Source organism: Anastrepha ludens, chromosome 2, assembly GCF_028408465.1.
Source record: "Anastrepha ludens isolate Willacy chromosome 2, idAnaLude1.1, whole genome shotgun sequence".
Classification (NCBI taxonomy): Eukaryota; Metazoa; Arthropoda; class Insecta; order Diptera; family Tephritidae; genus Anastrepha; species Anastrepha ludens.
The window spans coordinates 112,108,954-112,132,120 of NC_071498.1; the positions used below are offsets into that span (position 1 = coordinate 112,108,954).

Sequence of the window (23,167 nt, forward strand, 5' to 3'; positions counted from 1 at the left end):
TGCTTGTATTTGTGTGAAACACACCTTCAAATCGTCTTTCGAGTAGTGCACAATGATACCCTTTTTATTTCGCTAAATCTGATACGCAACACACTTCCACGCCTCAATTCGGCGACAAACATGCGAAAAGGGCAGGCATGCGATCTAAATTAAAAAAAAAATCTCCTAAATGGAATCCTTAAAATTATCGCTCAAGTTCTGGTGCAGGAATTCCAATGAAAATGAAAAGGCGCAAAAGGTAGACGTTAAGACGAAAAAAGAAAAGAAAAAATGATAATTTGTGCTACACTGAAATAAATTGGCTAGAAAAATTTCATAAGATTTTTAGGGTGTAAATTATTTATTAATATTTAACTACAAGTTTACAAAGTACAAATTTTACTAATCCACTGTAAGCCACACTAACACACGTTTGCAAAGTAGGCTTGTGCCACAGAGCCTAATAGCCACAGAGTACAGGCAATTGTGTGAATGATCAGTAAGTGGCATTAAGTGATTTAATTGCATTCGATTCGGCTCATCCCTGGTAGCCTGTGTGATTTACAATCAGTAATGTTCAAATACAGGTCTACGCAGTTTGAAGGGCTGAAGTGCTGAAGTGGACGTGATTTTTCCGTGGCGTAATTCTGGATAAAGTGTGCGAGATAACTAAGAAGAAGGCGTCAAAATAGTCAGCTTTCGGAAACAAAAAATGAAAAGTTAGGTTGGATTAATGCAGATAAAGAAGGTAACAGAAAAGAGAAATGAGTTGTTTGTAAACACAAAAATGTAAACGAAACTCTGTAACTAAAACCCGAGACCTAAACTATAACACATCAAAATTTAAGCCAGTTTTGAATTTTTTCTTTCTCTTAATGTTGACTATTTTCTAATAAAAGTATAGTTTATTGTCGAATAAAAAGCATATAAGTCTTATAACTAAATTATATACAGTAGGTTCTGTTTTTATGCGGTAGATACGTTCCGCAAGAAACAGCATAGAAAAAAACAGCATAAAAAAAGCTACTAGTTTATAGTAAAACTATAGATACGTTTCAAATGCTAAAACCGCATAAATCTGAAATAATGTAATAAAATCGCATAAAAAAGGGCACTAGTCTCATATTATAACTATAGATACGTTCCATAGACCGCATGAATCTGAAATAATTAAATAAAATCGCATAAACAAAATATTGTATTTTTGAAAATTATATCTTTATTTAAGAAACGTCAGAATCGAAAAATAAATTTACGTCAGAAATAGAATCAGACAATACCCACATGTTGCGCGTTCGTTTAGGATTTGGCGTAAAATCACTTTCGTCACTTTAGGAAATGTACACGTCTGATCTAGATAGTTATGCAGGCGGTTCCATACTTGTAGGGTTAGCATTTCTGATGTAATCTGTGATGAGTTTTTGCTTAGCTGGTTTAGAATCTTGTTTATATGTACAATTCCCGATAGGTCGACATGCATTTTGTAATTAAAAAAAAACCGCACTATTTCAAAACCGCATAAAAAAAAGCCGCATAAAAACAGAACCTACTGTATTGTGCAAAAATGAGAAAAATTTCACAAACCTTTTATTCCAATTTCACGATTTTTAACTACAACTTCTAGGCAAAAGAAAAAAACGAAAAAGGTAATGTTGCGTATTCAAGGGGTGAGCCTGGTTTATAAGGTCAAAAAAATCTTTTTTTTTTCGTTTTAAGCGATTCCTAATATATTTCAGAATATTCACACAAAGTTACAGAGCCTAATTCTCAATATTTCCGTAGATACAAAGCCAAAGGTAGGCGAGCGTTAGGTAGTTACGCTGTGACCGGACAGCTATAGTGCAAACTTTATCTTCTTTTCTCGACTTTTCATTTTTATGATTTCTTTGAATTGGCGTACATGAATGAAAAAAAACTAATGAACCTTTTGAAATGAATCATAGCTTGTTCCCTTCAGTATTAAATTCTCTTCTATTTGAACTAACAAAATAGATAAAAAAAATTATTTCAAGATTTTTATACCAAGTTGAAGTGAATTTTTTTTTATAGAAAGGCATTTTTTTCTTTAAAACCTCCAAAAAGTTGAAATTTTGGAATTTCTCTCAGTTTTCTAAGTTCATCTAGAATAAAAAATCATGATAATTAGAAATCCATTTGAATTTTTTGCTTTAGATAATAATTACGAGTTGTATCTTGTACGCCAGTTGGAAACGCCAGCGTTGCAGCGCTCTACTAATTTCTACGTTAAACATTTTTTTCAACTTATTTTAACCAGTACAAAAATTTGTATACTTTTTAATTGTTCATTAAAAGATAGAAAAAACTTTGCAGTGCTAAATTAATTTTTTCCTTAAAAAAAAAATCGCAAAGAGATGCAATTTTTAGACCTCATACTCGTAAACCAGGCTCCAGCCTTAAACCAAGTAAAAAAATTATAATCATTATATATCAGATTTTTTAGCAACTTTAAACTTGCACTTTATTATGACAGAATTTAATAAGCTACAAAACTGCTTTCCAAGGTGGTTTTAGAAATTCTAATTAAAAAGGAGGAATTGGTATGAAAAATGGAATTTTTTACATAAAGCCCTAGACTTGAATTTATATGGTTTTTGTTAGACAAGCCGTACTTTTATAGACAAATAATTATTTAATTATAATTAATAATAAAAAAAATTATAAAATTATGAGTTTTGAAGTTTTATAAGGCTTAATGCCTCTAAATTCTCTGATCCTTATACCCATAAGCTTCTCTTGTCCATGTCCTGAATTCGCTGGTTTTAAATGGAGATCGGCCTATAAGCTTGCCACAAATAGTATTGAACGAGTTCAAAAAATGTTTCTTAAATTTGCTATTTAAACTTTAGTGAAGCTCAAAGTAGAGGTGTCATACCATAAAGCCATAACCTTAACCGTAGTATGAGACATAACGGTATTTATGTCATCAGTTATGGTGCCATAGCCATAAGCAGCCGCCATTTACTTATATATCACTTATTTGTGCATTACGAAGTGCAGAAACTAATGAAAAGATAACAATGTGTATACCACAATGCAGCAAACCACAACTAGAGTTGGGTTTCGGGAATTTCCCGACGGGAATTCTCGAGAAATTCTCGATATTTTTCCATCCCGAATCTCGAGATTTGAAATTTTTAGCATTTCGGGAAATCCCGAATCTCGAGAATGTTTCAAGATTTCTCGAGAAATCCATTTTTTTTTTTAAATTTTTGTGGTCAAATATTAAGAGAAAAAACAATTCTTTCAAAAGTAAAAGAATACACATACATATGTATGATTAATACCTGGAAACACCAAACTGTAACGGCCATTATGTTACAAAGAATCGCACACTACATACTGTTTCGCAGAATCACATACAATTCACACCATAGTTTCAATTGCTATGCGAAAAGCCACAACAGTATAACTGTTCCATTTGTTTTTTTTTTTTTTTTTGTTTTAGGGTGACTACAGAGTAAATGCTAGATGCGTTGCTATGCTATGTCGAGGGAAAGCACTGTAACATCAAGCTAATGAAGTTTAGTTTTATGTGTTTCTTATATGTAGCAGCAGTTAAGCAATTAGGAATGCTTTGAAAATAGTCAAGCAATTTCAACTGCACAGACGACGTTTGTAAATTTATTTTTTGTAGTGAGCGGGTGCATTTCATTTTGTGGTACCTGATTAAGTATAAATTATACACCGCATAATAAAATATTTTGTGGTCCAAATATTACTTATTTTTAAGTTTTGAATCGACGTATCGTTGACTGTGAGTACCGGTTAGTTACTTCCTTTAAAAAACAAAATTTAAAACAAATTTTGAATTTTTAATATAGCATTAAAAATCATGAGTTCAGAATACGAATACGACCAAGTGTGGCAGCTTTTCAAGTGATTTGACGACGAAGCAACATGTTTGAAATGCAATAAAATCATTAAATGCAAGTCATCGTCAACATCTGGACTTCACCGTCACATGGAGAGGATACACAACATGAAGCGAAGGGAACATGAGGCTCCAAAAGAACAGCCACCAGCCAAGAAGACCCGAACTCTTCACAACTTTTTCAATACTTCTTCCTCGCCTGAATCGCTTGAACAAATTGTTACAAAATTGGCTGCAAAAGATGGAATTCCAATAAACGCGATAACAAAAAGTGAGTTCATTCATAATAGTATCAGCCGCTTAGGATTTCATCTTCCAAAGTGTCCAAAGCTGTTCTGGGTTTGGTTATGAAGTACTGCACGAAAATAAAAAGCGATTTGAAGATCAAAATTGAAAATTTTAAATCTGCACAGCGTAAGTTCAGCTTGAGCATCGACGAGTGGCCAAGCGTGCGAAACCGACGTTACATGAACATCCATATATATTATGACGATGGACAATCTGACAACCTTGGCCTGGTTCGCATTCAGGAATCATGTCCCGCTGAAAAAGTATATGAGCTCGTAAATGCAAAGCTTTCAGACTTCAATATAAAACTACAGTCCGACATCGTGGCTATTACAAGTGATGGTGCCAGTGTCATGATCAAATTTGGGAGACTATCACCGGCGCATCAACAGATTTGCTACAATCACGGCATACATTTGGCGGTCATGGTGGTAATATACCAGAAACGAAAAGTCGCAAACAGGATATACGATAGTGACGTGAGCGATGGAGACGATTCGGATGATAGAAGCTCCGATGAAAATGAAAACAATGCAGCCAGTACTTCATTTTCCGACATTAATGCGGAAAACGCTTCCGATGACGAGGACGACAATATCGTATTTGTTGCTGGCAAGATGGTCACTATAAAGTCTGCATTTGAAATCGTAAAAAAGGTTCGCAAGATAGTTTTGAAATTCAAGAACTCGCCTGTACGGAATGCCATCTTGCAGAATTATGTTAAAGAGGTCGAGAAGAAAGAGCTTTTCTTGCTGTTGGATTGCAAAACACGTTGGAATAGCCTGGAAACTATGCTGGCCAGATACATTTGCATCAGCAAGCATGTTCGTAAGGCGCTCGACACTCTTAATTTAAATTTTATGGCCACTACTGATGCAGAAGTAAAGTATTGCGAGGATATCATAAATGCTCTTAAACCTATACGTGTTGCTATAGAAGCACTTAGCCGACAAAATGTGAACTTACTTGCTGCGGATTCTATTCTCAAATTTTTGTTCACAAAATTGGAGAATCAGCACACCGAATTGGGCAATGAATTCTTATCCAGCCTAAAAAAAAACTTAACAGCTCGTAGATCTAGCCGTTTGTTATCTGCCTTTAACTATTTACACGATCCAGTTAACAGCTCTAGTGACAAATCTGAATTTTTCCACACCTGTTCTAAAACAGAATTGATAAAAGAAGCCGAAAACTACTTGGTTCGTCTATTTTCTACGAGCATTCAAGAAGACCAAGCAGTGTCTAGTTCTGACGATGATGACGTATTTGCAACGAACAACGTCGATGAAGAAGATATGGCGAAACAGCTTGAAAAATACGTTCAGCAATGCTCAAAACCGAAAGCAGACATTGCGCAACATGCGGCGAACCAGATGTTTTCGTCGCTTAGAAACGAGCTAAAACTATATGAAAAAACTGGAGAGAAAACACAAAATGTTGAAAGACTGATCGGGGCTTTTAACACTGTTAAGCCAACATCGACTCAAAATGAGAGGAATTTTTCTACAGCGGGTAATTTTGTGTCCAAAAAGCGTACGCGATTCTCAGACGAAGCCATTGACAGTCTGTGTTTTTTAAAACACCATTTTGGGAAATAATGTTTACAATAACTTTTTTCCCCTATTTTAATAAGTATAATCTTGAATTATTTTTGTTTTGAATTTTTTTGCAATTATTTTTGTTTCACTTTTTTGTTTGCAATAATTGAAATAGTAATATTTTCAAATATTTTTTATGTAATTTATACTTTAATAAAAATAAATAAAAATAATGTTTTATGAAATTCATTGCTCCAGTGTAAGTTTTAGATTTTTTTTTTAATTTTTTGGAATTTTTCCCGAATTTTCGAGAATTCTCGAGAAATCTCAAAAATTATTTTCGGGAAATCCCGCATCTCGAGAATTGAAATTTTCGTTATTTCGGGAAATCCCGATTCTCGAGATTGGGATTTTCTCGGGAAATACCCAACTCTAACCACAACTGGTTATGGTTATAACTACGGAATTATGGCATGTCACCTCTAACCGTTTACAATGTTGCCCATATGTTGGTTCGACAGCAAATTTATGGCGTTATGTTTATGGCACCTCTACTTGGAGCTTGAACCCGTACCGTCATATCTATTTCTCATAAATAATAAATCTCTCGTTAGTCTATCCCAAATTTAAGGCTTCTCAATGTTCTCTGCGTAACTTACTCCCATTCAGTGGGGACCATTTTCAATTATTCTTCTAATGCCCCAATCGCTCGATCTACATATTCATGAATTTAATGATGTTCGTCATGCTGTCTTTCTTGACTTTTCTGTTTTAAGGGCAGTTTTTTTTAATCTTTTGATCTCCGCTTTTTAACTTTTGAAATTATTACATGTAATTAGTTGTAAGTTACTTTGTGCGATTCGAAGTCTAAAAGACTAGGACTAACTAAATAATTAAATAAAAAAAATGTAGCGTCAGCATATTGCTTTTGCGCATTTCACATGAGATCAACAACTAATTATATGAAATTCACTGAGAACCGAAGATTGTGAATATCATTGTTCTGCAATCTTCTGTATATGGTTAATTATTTAACACTACTATTTCGATTGGAACCGAATTCTTTGACATAAGACTAATCTGAATACCTGGTCATAGCGACATTGTGGGAAACTGCGGAGCGGACGAGCTGGTCAGACGAGGGATTTGTAAGGTAGTTTCCCCGCGAAAGGAGAGTATTGGGATCCCCTTGACAACCTGCGCTCTACTCTTGGAATGATGGGCTTCGCGGCAACTGAGCGAGTGCTAGGCAAGTACACAAACTTGTAAGGTCGCGAAATCCTTCTGGCCAAGTGTGGATCAGAGGCGTTTAAGGGATCTTCTGAGGATGACAAAATCTCAGCTCTCAAATTTCGTGGCTGCCCTCACAGGAGGTATACATGCCGTGAGATTCGGAATTACTTCGAGTCCTTTTCTGCGTCAGCTGTATGGAGGGTAAGGTGGAATCATCTCAGCGCCTTCTCCTTAGCTGGTCTGCTCTCGCGGGACTAAAATTTACGCATCTTAGATCTCACTTCTTTCCTATGCCTGCTGATATATGTACGTGGCCTTAACATCTAAAACGGGATGAACTTTATCAGCAGCCTAAAAAGGCTAACACAACCGCAAATCTGTCACCGTTCGTAATCCACAAATACTCAACTCTCTCAATCCTCTCCTCTCTCTCCTTTCATCCTATCGATTTCCTTCACCCCTTTTCTCTTGCAATGGTTTCTCAAAGACTGAACTTGAGTTCTTCGTCCAAATAGGCCCACTTTCTAGGCAACCATTATAACCCAACCTAACCTAAAAACTACCATTAGTAGTCTCATATCACCCGTCACATATATCACAAATATTATCGCTTATCGCATAAAATGTTGTCGAAATCTTGTTATTATTTTATTCTATTTATTTATTTTTTTTAGGTATGTTTTATATTTTATTTATTTTTTTGGGTGTTTTGCAGTGGTTTTATTTTCTCATTCTGTTCGGTGCAGTTTTTATTTCTCCCAGTGTCACTTTTTGTTCAGCTAACCAAATTCAGCTCACAATTCGAAGCATGTGGGCAAGCGCGTGTGGCACTCTTCACTTTATTTTCGATTTTTTTCAAGCCCAAAATCATTTGCCAAGCTTATAAATTAGCCATACAGACATGTTTTTAAGCAAAGACAACCTTGCGAAATTTTTCAAAAAAGAGAGAATAAATGTTAAGTTAAAGGTAAAGGACGTTTTCAACAGCTTAGAGGACATTGTGCTCATAAAGAGTTTCCAAACGCAAAATAGAAATAAAGTGAAAAGTATGTAAGGGCATTGCAAGCGCATTTTGGAACAAACAAAATACAAAGAAAAAAAAGCAAGAAACGAAGTAATAATAAACCAGTAAATTTAAGTGAAGAAAATAAATCAAAAACCGTCAGAAATGTCTACACTTCAAAAATTATAGATGTTCACAGATCATAGGACTGTAGAAATTTTTGACGGTATTTGTTTTATTTTTTTCACTTGAATTTACTGTTTTAATTTTTTGCCATTACGTTTTTCCCAAACATACCGTTACAAAAACCAAAAAAAGAATACATTTTTGCTCGATTTTTCTAAACATCTCGACGACAGCGCCACCCTCAGGGCGCTTTCTAAAATGTTGAGTTCATTCATTTAAATGTACATATGTGGCTTTTTAAATAAATATGAATTAAATTAAATTCCATAAAAACATGCGTATTTACATATATTTCTTATTTCCATCAGGTATTTCAAGCAAATGGATGAGCGCTTATGCAACTTCAGTAAAAAAAAATCAATACCCAACCGAAATTGAATACAACCAAAACGGGGATCGCCTTCCGATCGCATTTCATGCTTGAGCAGCTTACAGATTAATTTGCGATCTACCGAAAGGGAACATAGAAAATAAAAAAAATGAAGAAAGGCTTTCAATTTTAATCGTTAGTTACGCGCAAAGCAGACCAATAATTCATTTCTGTGCCAAACGCGCCTCTAGCACCCAGCAGCCGATATTCTGTAGAACCAAAGTTGCCGGCAAAGCCAGCAAGAAAGGTCAACGACTTCTGCCTTTGGCGCAACAAATGCACAACAATAACAAATTTTGCTGTGGCATTTGAATTATGAGTGTGCAGGGCAAAGTGTGGCAGGCACAATCATAAAAAACATATACACACACATGCCCCCTCACACACAATAAGTGAATCTTAATCCGAACGCTTTCGCTGCTCTACCTTGGGTTCTAAAACCTACTTGGTGCACTACTTACCTCAGCCCGAAAAGGACGTCGGCGACGCACTTGTGCCTTAAGCCATTACAAATGAAGTTTTTTGGTGTTGCAAACGAACTGAACCTGCTCTTATTTAAATTTATTTATTTTCTGACTTTATTCTTTTGCATTTTTGTTCTTTTTTTGGCGCGCAGTTGCCCTTTCAAAAATACAATCGAAATGAAAAGTTTCAATGTTAACTTCGGCACGCATATCAACTTGTTGCATGCAGCATGCGGCTGTTGCCTCTTGTGTTCACAATGAGCTTGCACGTATGTACGTATAGACAATTGTTGTATGTGTGTGTGTAGTTGACCTTGAAAAGGTTCGCATATTATCATAAATTTCCTGATTTGCCTTTTTGCATATTTTTTTTCAGACAACTTCGTGCGCGCCTCGCCGGCGCTGCGGCGGAGTATGTGACCAAGTTGCGCTTTTGTTGGCGGACAAGCCACATTTTTTTCAACGCTATAGTGTTTTTATGACTCTAGTTTCGTATGCTGTGTAAAATTACGTATTTTGGCATTCTCAGTTTTGTGCTTCCTCTTTAATTCATTTAATTTTTTTTCTTGTTTTGTTTGTTTTGTTTTGCCTTCTCGACGCCCCACACCCAAAATGATTAATGTCGCTTTTTAATGAAATTCTTGTTACTTTGCAATTCCTACCTGTATTGCTCGCGTACAAATTCGGTGGTTTACCTTGCAATGTATTGGTAATTCGCCCGGCTTTGGCGTGCCCCTGTAAATATGGGCCTCTGCAGCGCACAAATAACGAGCCTTTTGCTGAATTGCTGAAAGTTGGGCGGGAGTTCCGAAAACACTCGTCGCTTAATTTCTTTCCATTTGTTCACGCATTGCGCGTGCATTTCTATCAGGTTTTCACTGTGCTTGTTTGTTTTACTTCTTCCGTCTCCCTCACCGCCTTTTGGAACTCTCAATTTCACGGCCATTATTTACATTCGTCGCAGCAAATGCGTTTCTTCGGCGCGAATGCTTGAATGCAGGCGTTGCAACACGTTTGCAAATTGGTTTAATCATGCAACTGATGTGCGACCATTTGTTTTAATAAGAAACAACTGCCCAGCGGCTAACCGGTTAACAGCTATGTGGCTTTTGCTATTGTTGTGCAGTGTACGCATGTGCGACGCACCTTGAGCAAACTGTGATAAGGTAATTAATTTTCACTCTTTTATCATTGGAATTAAAAAGAAATCTGCGTTGATCGGTTACTTTTTCTTTGCGCCGAGCGGGTGTCAAGAGCCAATCTGGGGAAAAAATGAGGTAATGGAAGTTTGCAAACCTGGATTTAATTAGGATAATGGAATAAATATGGATTTTTTTATATGTTTTCAAATGATTATTATTACTATTTTTTTTTTTTGTTTTTTCTTTTTTTGCTCAAAGTTATGTAAATAAAAAATTGTTATTTTATATTAATAAATATTGGGAAAATATATCTAAAGATATATTTATCAAAAAAACAAAAATTGTTTGCATGTTTTTAACTACTACAATACCAAATTTATTACAAACCTATCGATAGTTTGTCTGCCAAATCATTTCTAAAGTGTTTCCTGTCATATATTTATGAAATTGTTAAATATATATACATATATATATATATATTTGGCGCGTACACCCTTTTTGTGTGTTTGGCCGAGCTCCTCCTCCTATTTGTGGTTTGCGTTTTGATGTTGCTGCACAAATGGAGGGACCTACAGTTTCAAGCCGACTCCGAACGGCTGATATTTTTATAAGGATAGAATAAGCCTACAATTACGGACTGGATTGCTCACGGGACATAGTTCAAGGGACCAGCTTATGGCTACCATTATTTGGAAATTTTGAAGAGTCATTCATGGATTACCTGCTCTCTGTCTACCCGTGTACCTTATTCATACCCTCCACGTTGTAGAAAATATGCAAGTTGACGCTTACCGAAAGCCGCGCATTTGCCAATTAACTGACGTCAGTACAGAAACTAAGCAAGCCTTTTGCAGACATCCCCATGTGTGAATGATATATTCTATATGTCTCTTTCGCTTCTTTTTATTTGTTTATTTCGTTTATTACGTCACGGTTTCCATCCATTCTAGCTTACTTCCTGTCTATCATTAACATTACATAAGTTTCATGCGCATCCATGTCTGAGTGGTTGGGTCTTCATTAATAATCTCTCCATGCAACTCAAATCCATTTTATTGATCCAATTTCATTACTATCACTCACTTTTTCCATAGTTTTATTGAAATTTTAAACTATTGGGCGAGCCGAATGAGGTTTATCTTTAACCGAGGAGGCCCGCCCAACAGACTCTAATGCCGAATATTGGCAGTTTGCTAATTTTTAAATATATTTTTTTTTGTCTGAATGGCCGTAATATAACATACATTCCCTATATAGTTTTCAGTACTTAAACTAATTAGATTATAGAAATTGATATTATATTTTTCTCCATCGATTGATATTGGCCCCCTACGAAAGTTCTTCAGAATTCTCCAAAATAATAATTGAAAAGCAAAAAAATTAATATCATGAAATTCAGTGCCATGACAAGCATCATAATCCACAAAATTGTTTTTCTTTAAATATAAAAATTCGTTTTATACTCAATATTTGGTTGATGATTCTTCCAGCAAACACACGGCATGCGTACATACATATTTTCGAAATTTATTTCCTTGGTGATTGATGTATGCATGAATTTATGATCGATGAAAAAAAAATCCAGGTCACTTCTTTAAATTAGACGAGAAAACATTTTCCGCTATTGATTTCCATAATTTGTTATAAATTTATTGGTCTCTCCATGCGTTCATACACACATACCTATGTACTTACTTACAGTGTTTACCGCAACTCATTACAAGAGTTCATTACACTTACTCATTCACTTTGTCATTCATATATATAGTTATATATATACATATATATATATATATATATATATACAGTCTCTTTATATATATACACACACACACACAGCACAAGCTTTCCCGGCAACACTAATCAAATTGCTGCCAATAATTTATGCCAGTAAAGTATTCGATCGCTGTTCTCGACGACGTCGTCGCCCTGACGTGCCCACTGGTGTCGGTTGACACATGCGCTACATGCGGAGGCGCCTCATGGCAGCGCGCAATGCATTATTTACATTGAGCAGCAATGCGTCAGTGCCCACGAGGCATCAACATTCAGAGGCTCTGGTGAATAGTCAGACTACGACGGCGAAGGCAAACGCCTTTAAGATTTTCTCACTGCATTGCAGTTCCATCCAGCATTTAACGTTTTGGTGAAGGCGAGTTTTTATGCGCTTGTACAGGGTGGCCCATATAGAGTTTTTTTTTTTTTTAATTTGACAGCGACAGAAATCAGTATCATATCTCCCCAGAACGGAATGAATCGCTTTATACTTGAAAAATATTTCCCACAAACTTATTTCCAAAGTCAATGTTGTGATGCCCAAACAGTGCATTGATTTAGAAGTCAAAATCAGGTTTTCTGGCGAAGCGTCAGGGGGTATCACTGCCATTGAAAAATTCGTCCGTGATCTGCGTGCAGTCAGTGCATTCTCAAAGTGACAGTTTGGCGCGGATGTTGGAGCGAAGGCATCAATGGATCCCCTTTTCTTTGAAAATTCTGTTGGAATCGTCATCTCAGTGAGCACTACAGAGGAATGAGAAATTATTTTTTGTAGCCAGAAATTAAAGGCATAGACTTGCGCGATTTTTGGTATTAGCAGAATGGCGTGCCATACCGCATAGGGCATGCCACAATCGATATTTTGCCCGCCATGTTCGGTTATAGCGTTATTATCCGTCTCGGCGATGCTAAGTAGCCACCTCGGTGCTGGGATTATACCCTTCAAATGTATCAGACGCTTATGCGATATGCGATTGATGCAATAGGGCTAGCAACCGCTATCAAGATCTTGGAAAACTGGTTGAGCAAAATGCGCAACTACGAACTCAGCCGAGGCAGCAACATGAATGAAATTGTGCTCCATAAATAATCGGAATGTTTGCTCTTTCGAACAAACTAATTTTATACCGACAAATATTTATTTGGATTAATTTGTTGAATTCTTAAACAGGAACAACAATATGGACCACCCTGTACATATATTTACTTGCGAGTCCTCTGTAACAGCCAATTAACTAACTAATCAAAGCAACTACGTAAATTCCAAATTCATTCTGTTTTTCAAATCTTTCCTTTGCGCTAAGATTTGTTGCTGCTAATTCGGCAGACGAAATATCAGCGAACGAAAACAGCTACGACGACACGTAGAACCCGATTGCCTACATAAAAATTGTAACAGCTATAAGTGCGAGAGCCGGGAGGGAAAGAAAATGACCGAGAAACATGAAACTCACATCCGTATTTGTAGAATTGGCCAACAGCGTCATGCGTTTGGTCAATCGCACGGCCGATCGGTTGGAAATTGGCAATTGGCAATTACAGATTTAAGATTTACATTTTAGATTTTTCTTTATTTCCCATACTTAATTTCAACATATCCTCCGCATCGTCCGTCGCGCGCACTTTGACGTTGGTCGCTGAGAAGACTGTAATTTTTCCTTATTTTCACATCCACTGTGCTGCTGCATTTAGCTGCTTTTCATGCTTTAGTTGTTAGCAGCTCTGATGGCGTGTAGATGCTAGGCAGTGAGGCAAACAAATACTATACATTTTGTAAATATAGAATCGCAAAAGAGATCACGGCTCCAATACTTAGTCGCTTAAAATATTTGTATAAAATTATGCTTAGAGGTCACCAACTTATCACCCTTTATTCTCTAAGATAACTACGAATTTTAATTTATTTGCTTTTGTCTTTACACAGATCATCATTTCCCCCTTGACCTGACCAACGTGGCCAAGGATCACACCAACCTAGAGAATGATCAGCTGCAGTCATTGTACCGACGTCTCTGCATTTTAAATCGCTGTGCCAATATGCGCCTCGATCAGTCACATAAGGCGCAAACGCCGCAGGTTTGTCAACTTTCCCTCTCTAAATTACCCCTTAAAGTACAACACATCATCAACTCATTCACGTACGATTCATCCCAGCAGAAGGAGGATTCCGATGATGAAAACTGCGCGCTCAGCGAGAATTGGACATTCCAACCGCATATACGTCGTTGGTCGCGCATCGGCGAAATGGGTCTTGAGTTGCCACCCGCTGGCAAGTTGAATATCGAGAAGACGGAAAGCTCATCCAAAGAATCCAGTCCCGATCGTTTTGAAGATGACAGCTACGATATATCTGGTGGTGGTCTCTCCCTAACGCTACCCGGTAATTCTACTGACCCCACCGTCAATGAATCAGCCGATTCGGCAGCGGTGCGTTTACGTCGCACTGGCAGTGAACGTTTCAAGGATGGTGCTAAGGCTTTCCTGCGCCGCGTGGAGTCGATAAAGTCACGTCGACGAAAACGTCAAAATCGCGAAGGTATTGTTATAAGTGGACCGCAAGCATTAGACTTATCACAGCTAGGCCAACGTGGCAGCATGCGCAAGCCAGATGCCGTGTATTCCACACCACCATCGCCATCAGCGGTTAGCCCAATGCACACATTCCCGAAGGCTCCTATGTTTGGCAATGAACTCAAAGTACCATCACAAAGTGAAACTTTCCTTAGTCTGAATCGTGCGAGTCCAAAGCGTACACCAACAACACCACGTTCAATGCGCACCAGTCCACTGCATTTCTTTTCAAATCCGATGCCTCATTTGAAGGAGGGCAAGTCGGATGATTCCTCCTCATATTACAGTGACAGCCAGGAGTCGTCGGCGGGTGGAAAATTGTCGCTGCGCAAGACACCATCCAAAACGCGTAGATTCTTACAGCGCACTGGTAAGGTAGATGATATTGGCACACACTCGGACTCGGAATGCCATCACGGCAGAAAATTGCTGATTAAGGATGCGAATTCGAACACAACTGAGGTTAGTAAACTTGTGTGTAATGAAAGTAAAATTAATGCTAATCTAATATTGTCCACCGCTAATAGATCAAGGTGAAAAAGCTGACACGAGGTGGCTCTCTTAACCTAGGCAAGGACCCGAAGAAGCGCGATGGCTTCCGCTCGTCAAGTTTCCGTTCACGTTCCAGCTCCCGCAAAGAGACAAAACCTGATGAATCGGACAATGTTAAACGGTAAGCTATCAGAAAGTTGTAACCACAAAATGGTTCTCTTATTTTATTTTATTTTTTACCTTGAATTTGTCAATAGTAGCACACCAGTCGTGAGATGGCATAGCTTTCAGATGGAGGAGCGTCCGCACATGATATTCCGAAAATGCTTCTCACAAAAGATCGATCCCAATATGAATGACCATGGCATTCCATTTGCCGCCATGTCAGCGGGGCAGCTGCACATTCTGCGCAAGCTGGCGTTGGTCATACTCACTGGGTATATGGAGCGTTATTGCCCGACACATCGTTCCGGCTGGAATTGGGAACTGCCCAAGTTTATTAAGAAAATCAAAATGCCGGACTACAAAGACAAGAAAGTGTTTGGAGTGCCACTACTGCTGGTGCTGCAACGCACCGGACAGACGCTGCCTCTTCCGATACGTGCCGCCTTCCGATGGCTGCAAGTGCGTGCGCTCGATCAAATCGGTCTGTTTCGAAAGAGTGGCGTGAAGTCTCGCATTATGAAGCTGAAAACAGAGGTTGAGCACCTAGATTCCACAACGCTTTGCATGGAAGTTTATGATACGCAGCAGGCCTACGATGTGGCTGACATGTTGAAGCAGTATTTCCGTGACCTGCCCGAATCGCTACTCACGACAAAGATGTCCGAAACGTTTGCGGCGATCTTCCAGCGTAAGTTGGGAGGAGTGTGATCACAAGAAATATGACTTTTTTTATTACAATCTATCTTTGTATTTTCTAGATCTGCCCAGGGATGTACGTTTGGAGGCGGTGCAGTGCTCAGTACTTCTGCTACCTGACGAAAATCGTGAAATACTTTATGCGTTGCTGGAGTTCCTGACGCTGGTGGCAGCCAATTCGGAGCAAAATCAGATGACCGCTAACAATTTGGCTGTGTGCTTAGCGCCATCGCTCTTCCATAGCAGCATTTCCACGGGTGCTGCTTCTGTATCAGCCTCGCCCAGACGTCGCAAGGGTGCTGGAGTGCCCGACGACAAGGAGCTGCAAGAAGCAAAAGCATCTCACGAGTGTTTGGCTTTTATGATTGAGAATTACAAACGGATATTTACGGCGAATAAAGAGAAGATCAGCAAATGTAATTTTGGTTATATGGAAGAGTCGAAGCCGGTGCCACTGGAGGCACTTGGCGAAGGCATGCAATTTCACAACTGGCGCGGTTACTTGTACGAGTGCACGAGTGCGACCATCAAGGAGGGCAGAGAGAAGTGAGTGAAGCCGTGCAAAGAATTTCATAAATTATAATAAAACACATTTTTTTTCTCCGTCTTCCTCCTCAGAACACGTGGCTGGTTCACAATCTCTTCGCAAAACGACTGTAATGTAGACATTGCATACAAAAAGGTCGGTGACGGTCATCCGCTGCGTTTGTGGCGCTGCACCACTGAAGTCGAAGGACCACCGAAAGAGGTGCTGGACTACATCATCAAGCAGCGCGCCTCTTGGGACACAAACTTGCTTGAGAGCCAAACAGTTAAGAAGCTGGATGAACGCACTGAAATATTCCAATATGCCATTGACGGGCAATTGACCACCGATTTTTGTGTGCTACGGTAAGGCAGTAGTTTTTAAAGGTACAACTGGAATATATTGGTATAATAATTGATTTATTTCTGTTTAGTTCATGGCAAACAGACCTGCCACGCGGCGCTTGTGTCATTGTGGAGACTTCCATTGATCATGCCAAGGCTAAGCCGATGTATGGCGCCATAAGAGGTGTAGTGTTGGCTTCCCGATACCTTATCGAACCTTGCGGTAGTGGGCGTTCGCGTGTTATGCATTTGGCGCGGGTGGATGTGAAGTAAGTTCAACCGTATTCTAAGACTCCGCGCAAATGCGTCGGACCGAAAATATTGAAAATGGTATTCGTATAGAATTTGTTAGTTTCGAAATATTTTTAAGAAAAACAAATGAAAGATGGCGTAACGAACCCACCAGCACAACATCCCTGCTAAGCCAAGTTAAGCACAACCTTAGCAAACTGATTTCGGTTATAACGAGGCACTGTCTTATAGGCAGACACGCTCAGAGGCAGGCGTGCAGTGACATGACTTCTGTAGAAGCTTTTAAACGAAGAAGAGGTAGAGGCGTTCTCGCATTTCCTATGCCACTGGCCTGTTCTTTCTAGACGTAGATTCAGCAATTTAGGCAAACCATTTTTAATGAGTTGAAAGGTCTTATCACTTTGGAAATCAGGAATCTTCTAAAATTTTTGAAAAGTTCACAATAGTTTTAGGGAGATTAGGGCAAGTTCCCCATTCGATATCATAACAGCCTATGAGCTTGAGTGTGTCGTACCCACGACAGTCGATTCTACCTTACTGGAATGGCCCGGTTTTATATTCGATCAAAGACTGTCACTCCCGCAGCATTTCCACAAACACACGAGGGAAATGTTTAAGCTGCTACAACAACAACAACAACAACACCAACCTGAGTGTGCCTATAGTGGCAAGTCGCTACAACCTAACGTAGTGAAATGTGTGGTCTTGTAATATTATATAATTGTTAATTAAATGTTATACTTAATTCTGTTATGTTATTTTATGTAATGTTATGCAATGCTTATGTTATGTTATTTTATGTAATGTTATGTACTACTTATGTTATGTAATGCTAAGTTATGTTATGTTATTTTATGTAATGTTATGCAATGCTTATGTTATGTTATGTTATTTTATGCAATGTTATGTACTACTTATGTTATGTAATGCTAAGTTATGTTATGTTATTTTATGTAATGCTATGCAATGCTTATGTTATGTTATTTTATGCAATGTTATGCACTACTTATGTTATGTAATGCTAAGTTGTGTTATGTTATTTTATGTAATGTTATGCAATGCTTATGTTATGTTATGTTATGTACTACTTATGTTATGTAATGCTAAGTTATTTATTATTGTTATTTTATGTAATGTAATGCAATGTTTGTGTTATGTTATGTAACTTTTTTATGCATTTTAACATAGAAAGTTCAGTGAAACAAAGTTTGGTAAAGTAAAGTTTGAAAAGTCCGTGCAAAAACAATAACTGCTTAATCTCTATTTTTCGACATAGTCTCCTTTTAGGCTTATACACTTCGTCCGATTCTGTGCTAGTTAGTTGAGCCCTTCCCAATAATAGGTTATGTCCAATTCTGAAAAATAGCTACTCGTTTCTGCAATCACCTCCTCGTTTGAATAAAATATATCTCATGCCAGCCATTTCTTCGAATCGGGCAATAAATAGTAGACAGAGAGATCCGAAGGAGCCAAATCTGGAGCATAGAGTGCATGCGAAACGACTTAGAACCCTATTTCCATTAATTTTGCGACCACAACTGCTGAAGCGTGAGCTGGAATGCTGGAATTCCTCGATTCTAACGAACGCCAAACACAAAGAAATATACCGATCTGGCTGAAACTTGGTGTGCGTTCTTCCGAGAGTGCGATCTTAATTAGTATTAAGCATAACCTCAGTCATGAATTGGATGAGCGACTATGGATGCAATTTACTTAAAGAGCCTTCGTCCAATCTGAAACGCTGCAGAACTACAAAGTGTTTTGTGACAAACCCGAACAGAAAACTGTCGAACTCTCTCTGTGAGAGTCCTGCCTTTGCTATAGCAAGGCTATAAATTTTGGCTTCCGATATCATACGAATGAGTCAAATTCGTTCTCTCAAACTGGAGTATGTTTTCAGATTTGCTAAAGAATATGGAAAATTCTCACAGAACTATAGCTGTTCTCTGTTTTATTCTATCCTATCTCTTTCTCTCGAGTCATTTCTCGATTTCCTTCCTTGACTGTCTTTTTTTACCTTTTACTTTCCAGAGTTTTGAATACAATGGGCTTCTTGGCCTGAGCGTTTTAGGAGTTACCAATCTCGGTGCTTCTTGGCTCGCCTTTTTTCAAATTTCAATTTCAAAAACATAATCCCGACACTCGCCAGTAGTGCCAGCTCTCTGACCTAGCACGCACTTTACAAACAACCTTCGTAGAATGAAGTGAAATAAAATTAAGTGAAATAAGGAGTATCTTAAATTTACTTTAAGTAAACTTGGTGCTAATTTTAATTTAATTGAAATTGAAAAAGAAATCTAACTGCATATAAAATAAAATTAATTTTCTCTCTCCAGGGGACGCACACCGGAATGGTACAACAAGAGTTATGGGCATATTTGCTCGCATTATTTATCCAAAATACGCTTGGCATTCAAACATGTCGCCGAGGGACCGGAAAGTAAGGTGTAAATGGAGCCATATCGTATAGCAAATGGAGCGAAATAAAAATAAACAAAAATACGAAACCCGAAACACGTTAAAGACATCACAAAACTAAAGAAAACCAGAGTACTGATTTTTCAACCTTTTTATCAAACTTCGAATGTCGCAAATCCTGTAGGCATTTACTTTTTACGAGTTAGAAAAAGAAACGAAACACAAAAAGCAAAATACTGAAACGAGATAATTAACACAAGAAAAAAGAAACAAACAAACAAAAAAAAAGAAAAACAAAAGGTTTCAAAGCAACTTAAAAAGTTCGAAAACGCGCATTTTTGTTGCTACAATATTTTTAAATATTCAAATGATGTACATACAAAAAAAAAAATGTTGGAGCTCAAAATTACTATATATTTTTTCGAAGACGACCAAAACGCTTTTAAATGATATTCTTTTAAATGAGTACTAAAAAATGATTATAATTGGAAGCGGCGCAGGATGAGCAGGATGGGCAGGATGAGCATAGAAAAGTACTCATTACTCGTTTGCGCTCTACGCCATTTCGAATTGAATATGTGAATCCTGTTAAATCAATGAACGGGAGAAGGTCAGGAATTTTCATATCAATGGAAGGACAGAGAGGAAGTGTATCAACAACAGAATTGTCGATCTTTGAGAAGCGCCACTCCAAATTCCTTACTCCAAATTTGCAACAAGTAAAAAAAATTATATTTTTAAATAATAAGAAAAGCAGATCAAAGTAATTATATATATATTTTTTGTATATACATACATATATTTATACATATTAAGGAAAATGTTACAATTTTTCCAAATTGACAGTATGCAATATTTTTTCGTAGCCTTAGCAGATAATTGCAATAAGCATTAAAACATTGTAAATAGTAAACAAATAATTTAAATGCCTTTGGGTCGACTTAGCACGTAAGGCAACTAGTTTGTATTGTATTATATATTTCAAACACACACACACACACACACACTCAAAAGAAAATGTAAAACATGGCCAACAGATAATGGAAATGTATGTTAACCGCCTAACACAAGATAATACTCAAAACTGAAGCATCACAAAAGTTTATTTTTTACCGAACCCATATATTTCCCCCCCTAAAAATCTAGAAAAAAACTATGTAACTAAAATAACACTCGGAGTTGCGCACGCTATATATTTTCGAACTTCGAGCACCAAAAATACGCTGTTATACTAAACTCAACTAAACCATGAAAATTTATGATAAAAAAAAATTGTTAGTTATAATGTATGTTTGTATGTGTAGGTGAAAACTTCAGTGGAAAGCAAAAGTAAAAGAAAAATCAGTGAAAATTGAAATTAAAAATTAAAAACAAAAACTACTACTAGGACAACACTTGCACTACTCGTGGCATGCGAATTGAGACAAACCATAAAAATGAAATATTATTAAGAAAGTAAGAGCAGAAAACGCTGCTATACTGGCAATGAGAATAAAAATAAGTATCAACTAAAGAAAAAACAAAAACAAAAATCATAATTTATGTGGAAAGGAATTCAACTAGTCAAATTGTTTAAATTTAAGCTTAATCGTGTACCGTGAATGGAGCCAGATTGTCAAATGCGTCGCCGCATGTTGAGCGAAAGTGGGGAGAAGAAGAAGCATAATTAATTAATTTAATTGTTGTAACCAGCAAATGTTTGTAAATTACTAACCTTAAAATATAAGTGCCCGCGCCCGTGCCCGCGTACCAACCCACTCTATGTTTGTATGTATGTATGTACGAGTAGTTATTCCGAGTGAAATATGAGTAAGCGAGAGGGTAGGAGGTAATGAGTATGAGGACCAGTTCAAGCAAATATGTAAATGGCACATTAGTTTAACAATTGCATACATACATACACACACCAGTACATAAGCAGAAATGTATACATGTCAAGCAACTGTGTTTACTCAAATGTCGTATTTGCTGCTCTTCAAGAAATAAATAACAGAATTGGAAGAAGAAATATATACACAAATAAATGAAAATTTCGTTTTTTATTTCATATTCAAAGGGATATCGAGTGAGAACAAAGAAGGAAGTAGAGCAAAAACTTTATAAAGGGTTTTTCAATAAGGGCGGGTAGATATTGAAATGGAATAAAACAAGCTGTGTGTGAGTTATTGACAAAATTATTTTTTTATTTGAAAGGCGCATTAAGTGTGGAATATGACATCATTCAAATGCCCGCCTCGGCTTCTTACGGTGGAACGGATCCGAGTGGTCCAATTTTCAATGACTCTTCCGCATAGATCCGGCTGAATTTGAGGGATGGCCTGTGTTATGTTCACCTTTAGAGCATCGGTCGATTGTGGTTTATTTGCATAGACCTGAGACTTCAAGAAACCCCCCACGAAAAAGTCTAGCCCGGTCAAATCGCATGACCTTGGGGGCCAATTCACATCACCCCTGCGAGAGATAACCTTACCCTCGAATCGTTCATGCAGAATGTCAATCGTGGCGTTTGCTGTGTGGCACGTGTTGCCGTCCTGCTGGAACCACATGTCGTCTAGGTCCGTATGGTTCAATATGGGCCATAAGAAATTGGTTATCATCGTTGTGTAGCGCTCGCTGTTGACGGTGACCGCCTCACCAACGTCGTTTTCAAAAAAGTACGAACCAATGACGCCGCCGGCCAAAAATCCACACCAAACGGTAACTTTTTGAGGATGCTTTATCACCTGGTGAACCTCGTGTGGATTGGTGTCGTCCCATATGCGGCAATTTTGTTTGTTAACACAGCCATTCATCCAAAAATGCCCCGCGTCACTAAAGAGGATTTTTCGCCCAAAACTGGGGTTCTCTTCCAAACGATTCGAAGCCCAGTCAGCGAACAAACGGCGTTGTCTATGGTCATCAACTTTGCGCTCCTGGGTTAGTTGGATCTTGTACGGGTGTAGGCCCAAGTCCCGATGCAAAATTCGCCAAGTTGAAGTCTGCGAAAGGCCAAGTTCTTGTGCACGGCGAGGAATAGACTGCCTCGGGTTCTGCTCTACACTGTCACGGACCGCGGCAATGTTCTCGGCTGATCTTGCGTTCCTTGAACGTACTCGTGTTGGCTGATTGTTTACTGACCCGGTCGTCTCAAATTTGGCCACCAAACGTTGAAGAGTCGACTTTGAAGGGCCACCACGTCTACCGAAAAATGGGCGCAATGCGCGCAACGTTTGCGTTAATGAACACTCATTTTGATAACAAAGTTGTATCATTTGAACGTGCTGTTCAATCGTGCAACTTGCCATGATGATTTGGCATAAACAACTGAATAATAAACAAAAGATTTGACAGATGTCACCAAAACAAAATGGCAGCCACAGGGCGCCAAAATCGACCCGCGCCAATTTAAAAACCCTTTAGTTTGTTTTTGTTAATATGGGGTGTTCCTAAGAGCTTGGTAACTTACAATGATAACACAGAAAAGAAATATTTTTGGAATGCATTTTTTTTTATTGTAATTGTATGAGATATTTTTTTGTACTATGATATCCGGCATATGTCCAACGCGGTTATGAGTTGCATAGTCCATTCGATCAATCCAATTTTTGTCTTCTTGACGTCTGACGTCAATGGAGGCTTGACTATTGCAATAAATCAATGTTAAGCGTCAATGTTTAGCTGATTAATTTTTGGAGACGAAAATTCAGTCGACATGGCTCGATAGCGCTTGCCATTCACCGTAACGGCAGCTCATTTCACAAGAAATAAGGGCCAGTGCGCTTTGAACTTAGATTCATCTAAATTTAGTTTAGGTTTGCACTTCAACTTCATAGTCTTTTGTGCCCTCTCCCCA

At 37.9% G+C, this 23,167-nt stretch overlaps 1 protein-coding gene across 2 annotated transcripts in view; it reads left to right on the plus strand.

Annotated features, from left to right (window-relative positions):
- LOC128855103 (rho GTPase-activating protein 7) overlaps positions 1–20,763 on the plus strand; it is a 70,703-nt gene extending 49,940 nt beyond the window's left edge. Inside the window, exons 3-10 of one of the 2 annotated variants that reach the window (XM_054089731.1) lie at positions 13,796–13,947; positions 14,026–14,904; positions 14,970–15,115; positions 15,195–15,787; positions 15,858–16,341; positions 16,414–16,686; positions 16,755–16,934; positions 19,254–20,763. In XM_054089731.1, coding sequence (XP_053945706.1) covers positions 13,796–13,947; positions 14,026–14,904; positions 14,970–15,115; positions 15,195–15,787; positions 15,858–16,341; positions 16,414–16,686; positions 16,755–16,934; positions 19,254–19,368 — 2,822 coding nt within the window. In that variant the 3' untranslated portion in view covers positions 19,369–20,763. Of the gene's footprint in view, positions 1–13,795; positions 14,905–14,969; positions 15,116–15,191; positions 15,788–15,857; positions 16,342–16,413; positions 16,687–16,754; positions 16,935–19,253 lie in introns of both variants that reach the window. The other variant, XM_054089730.1, reaches the window with a different exon arrangement.
- Positions 20,764–23,167: the final 2,404 nt, after the last annotated feature.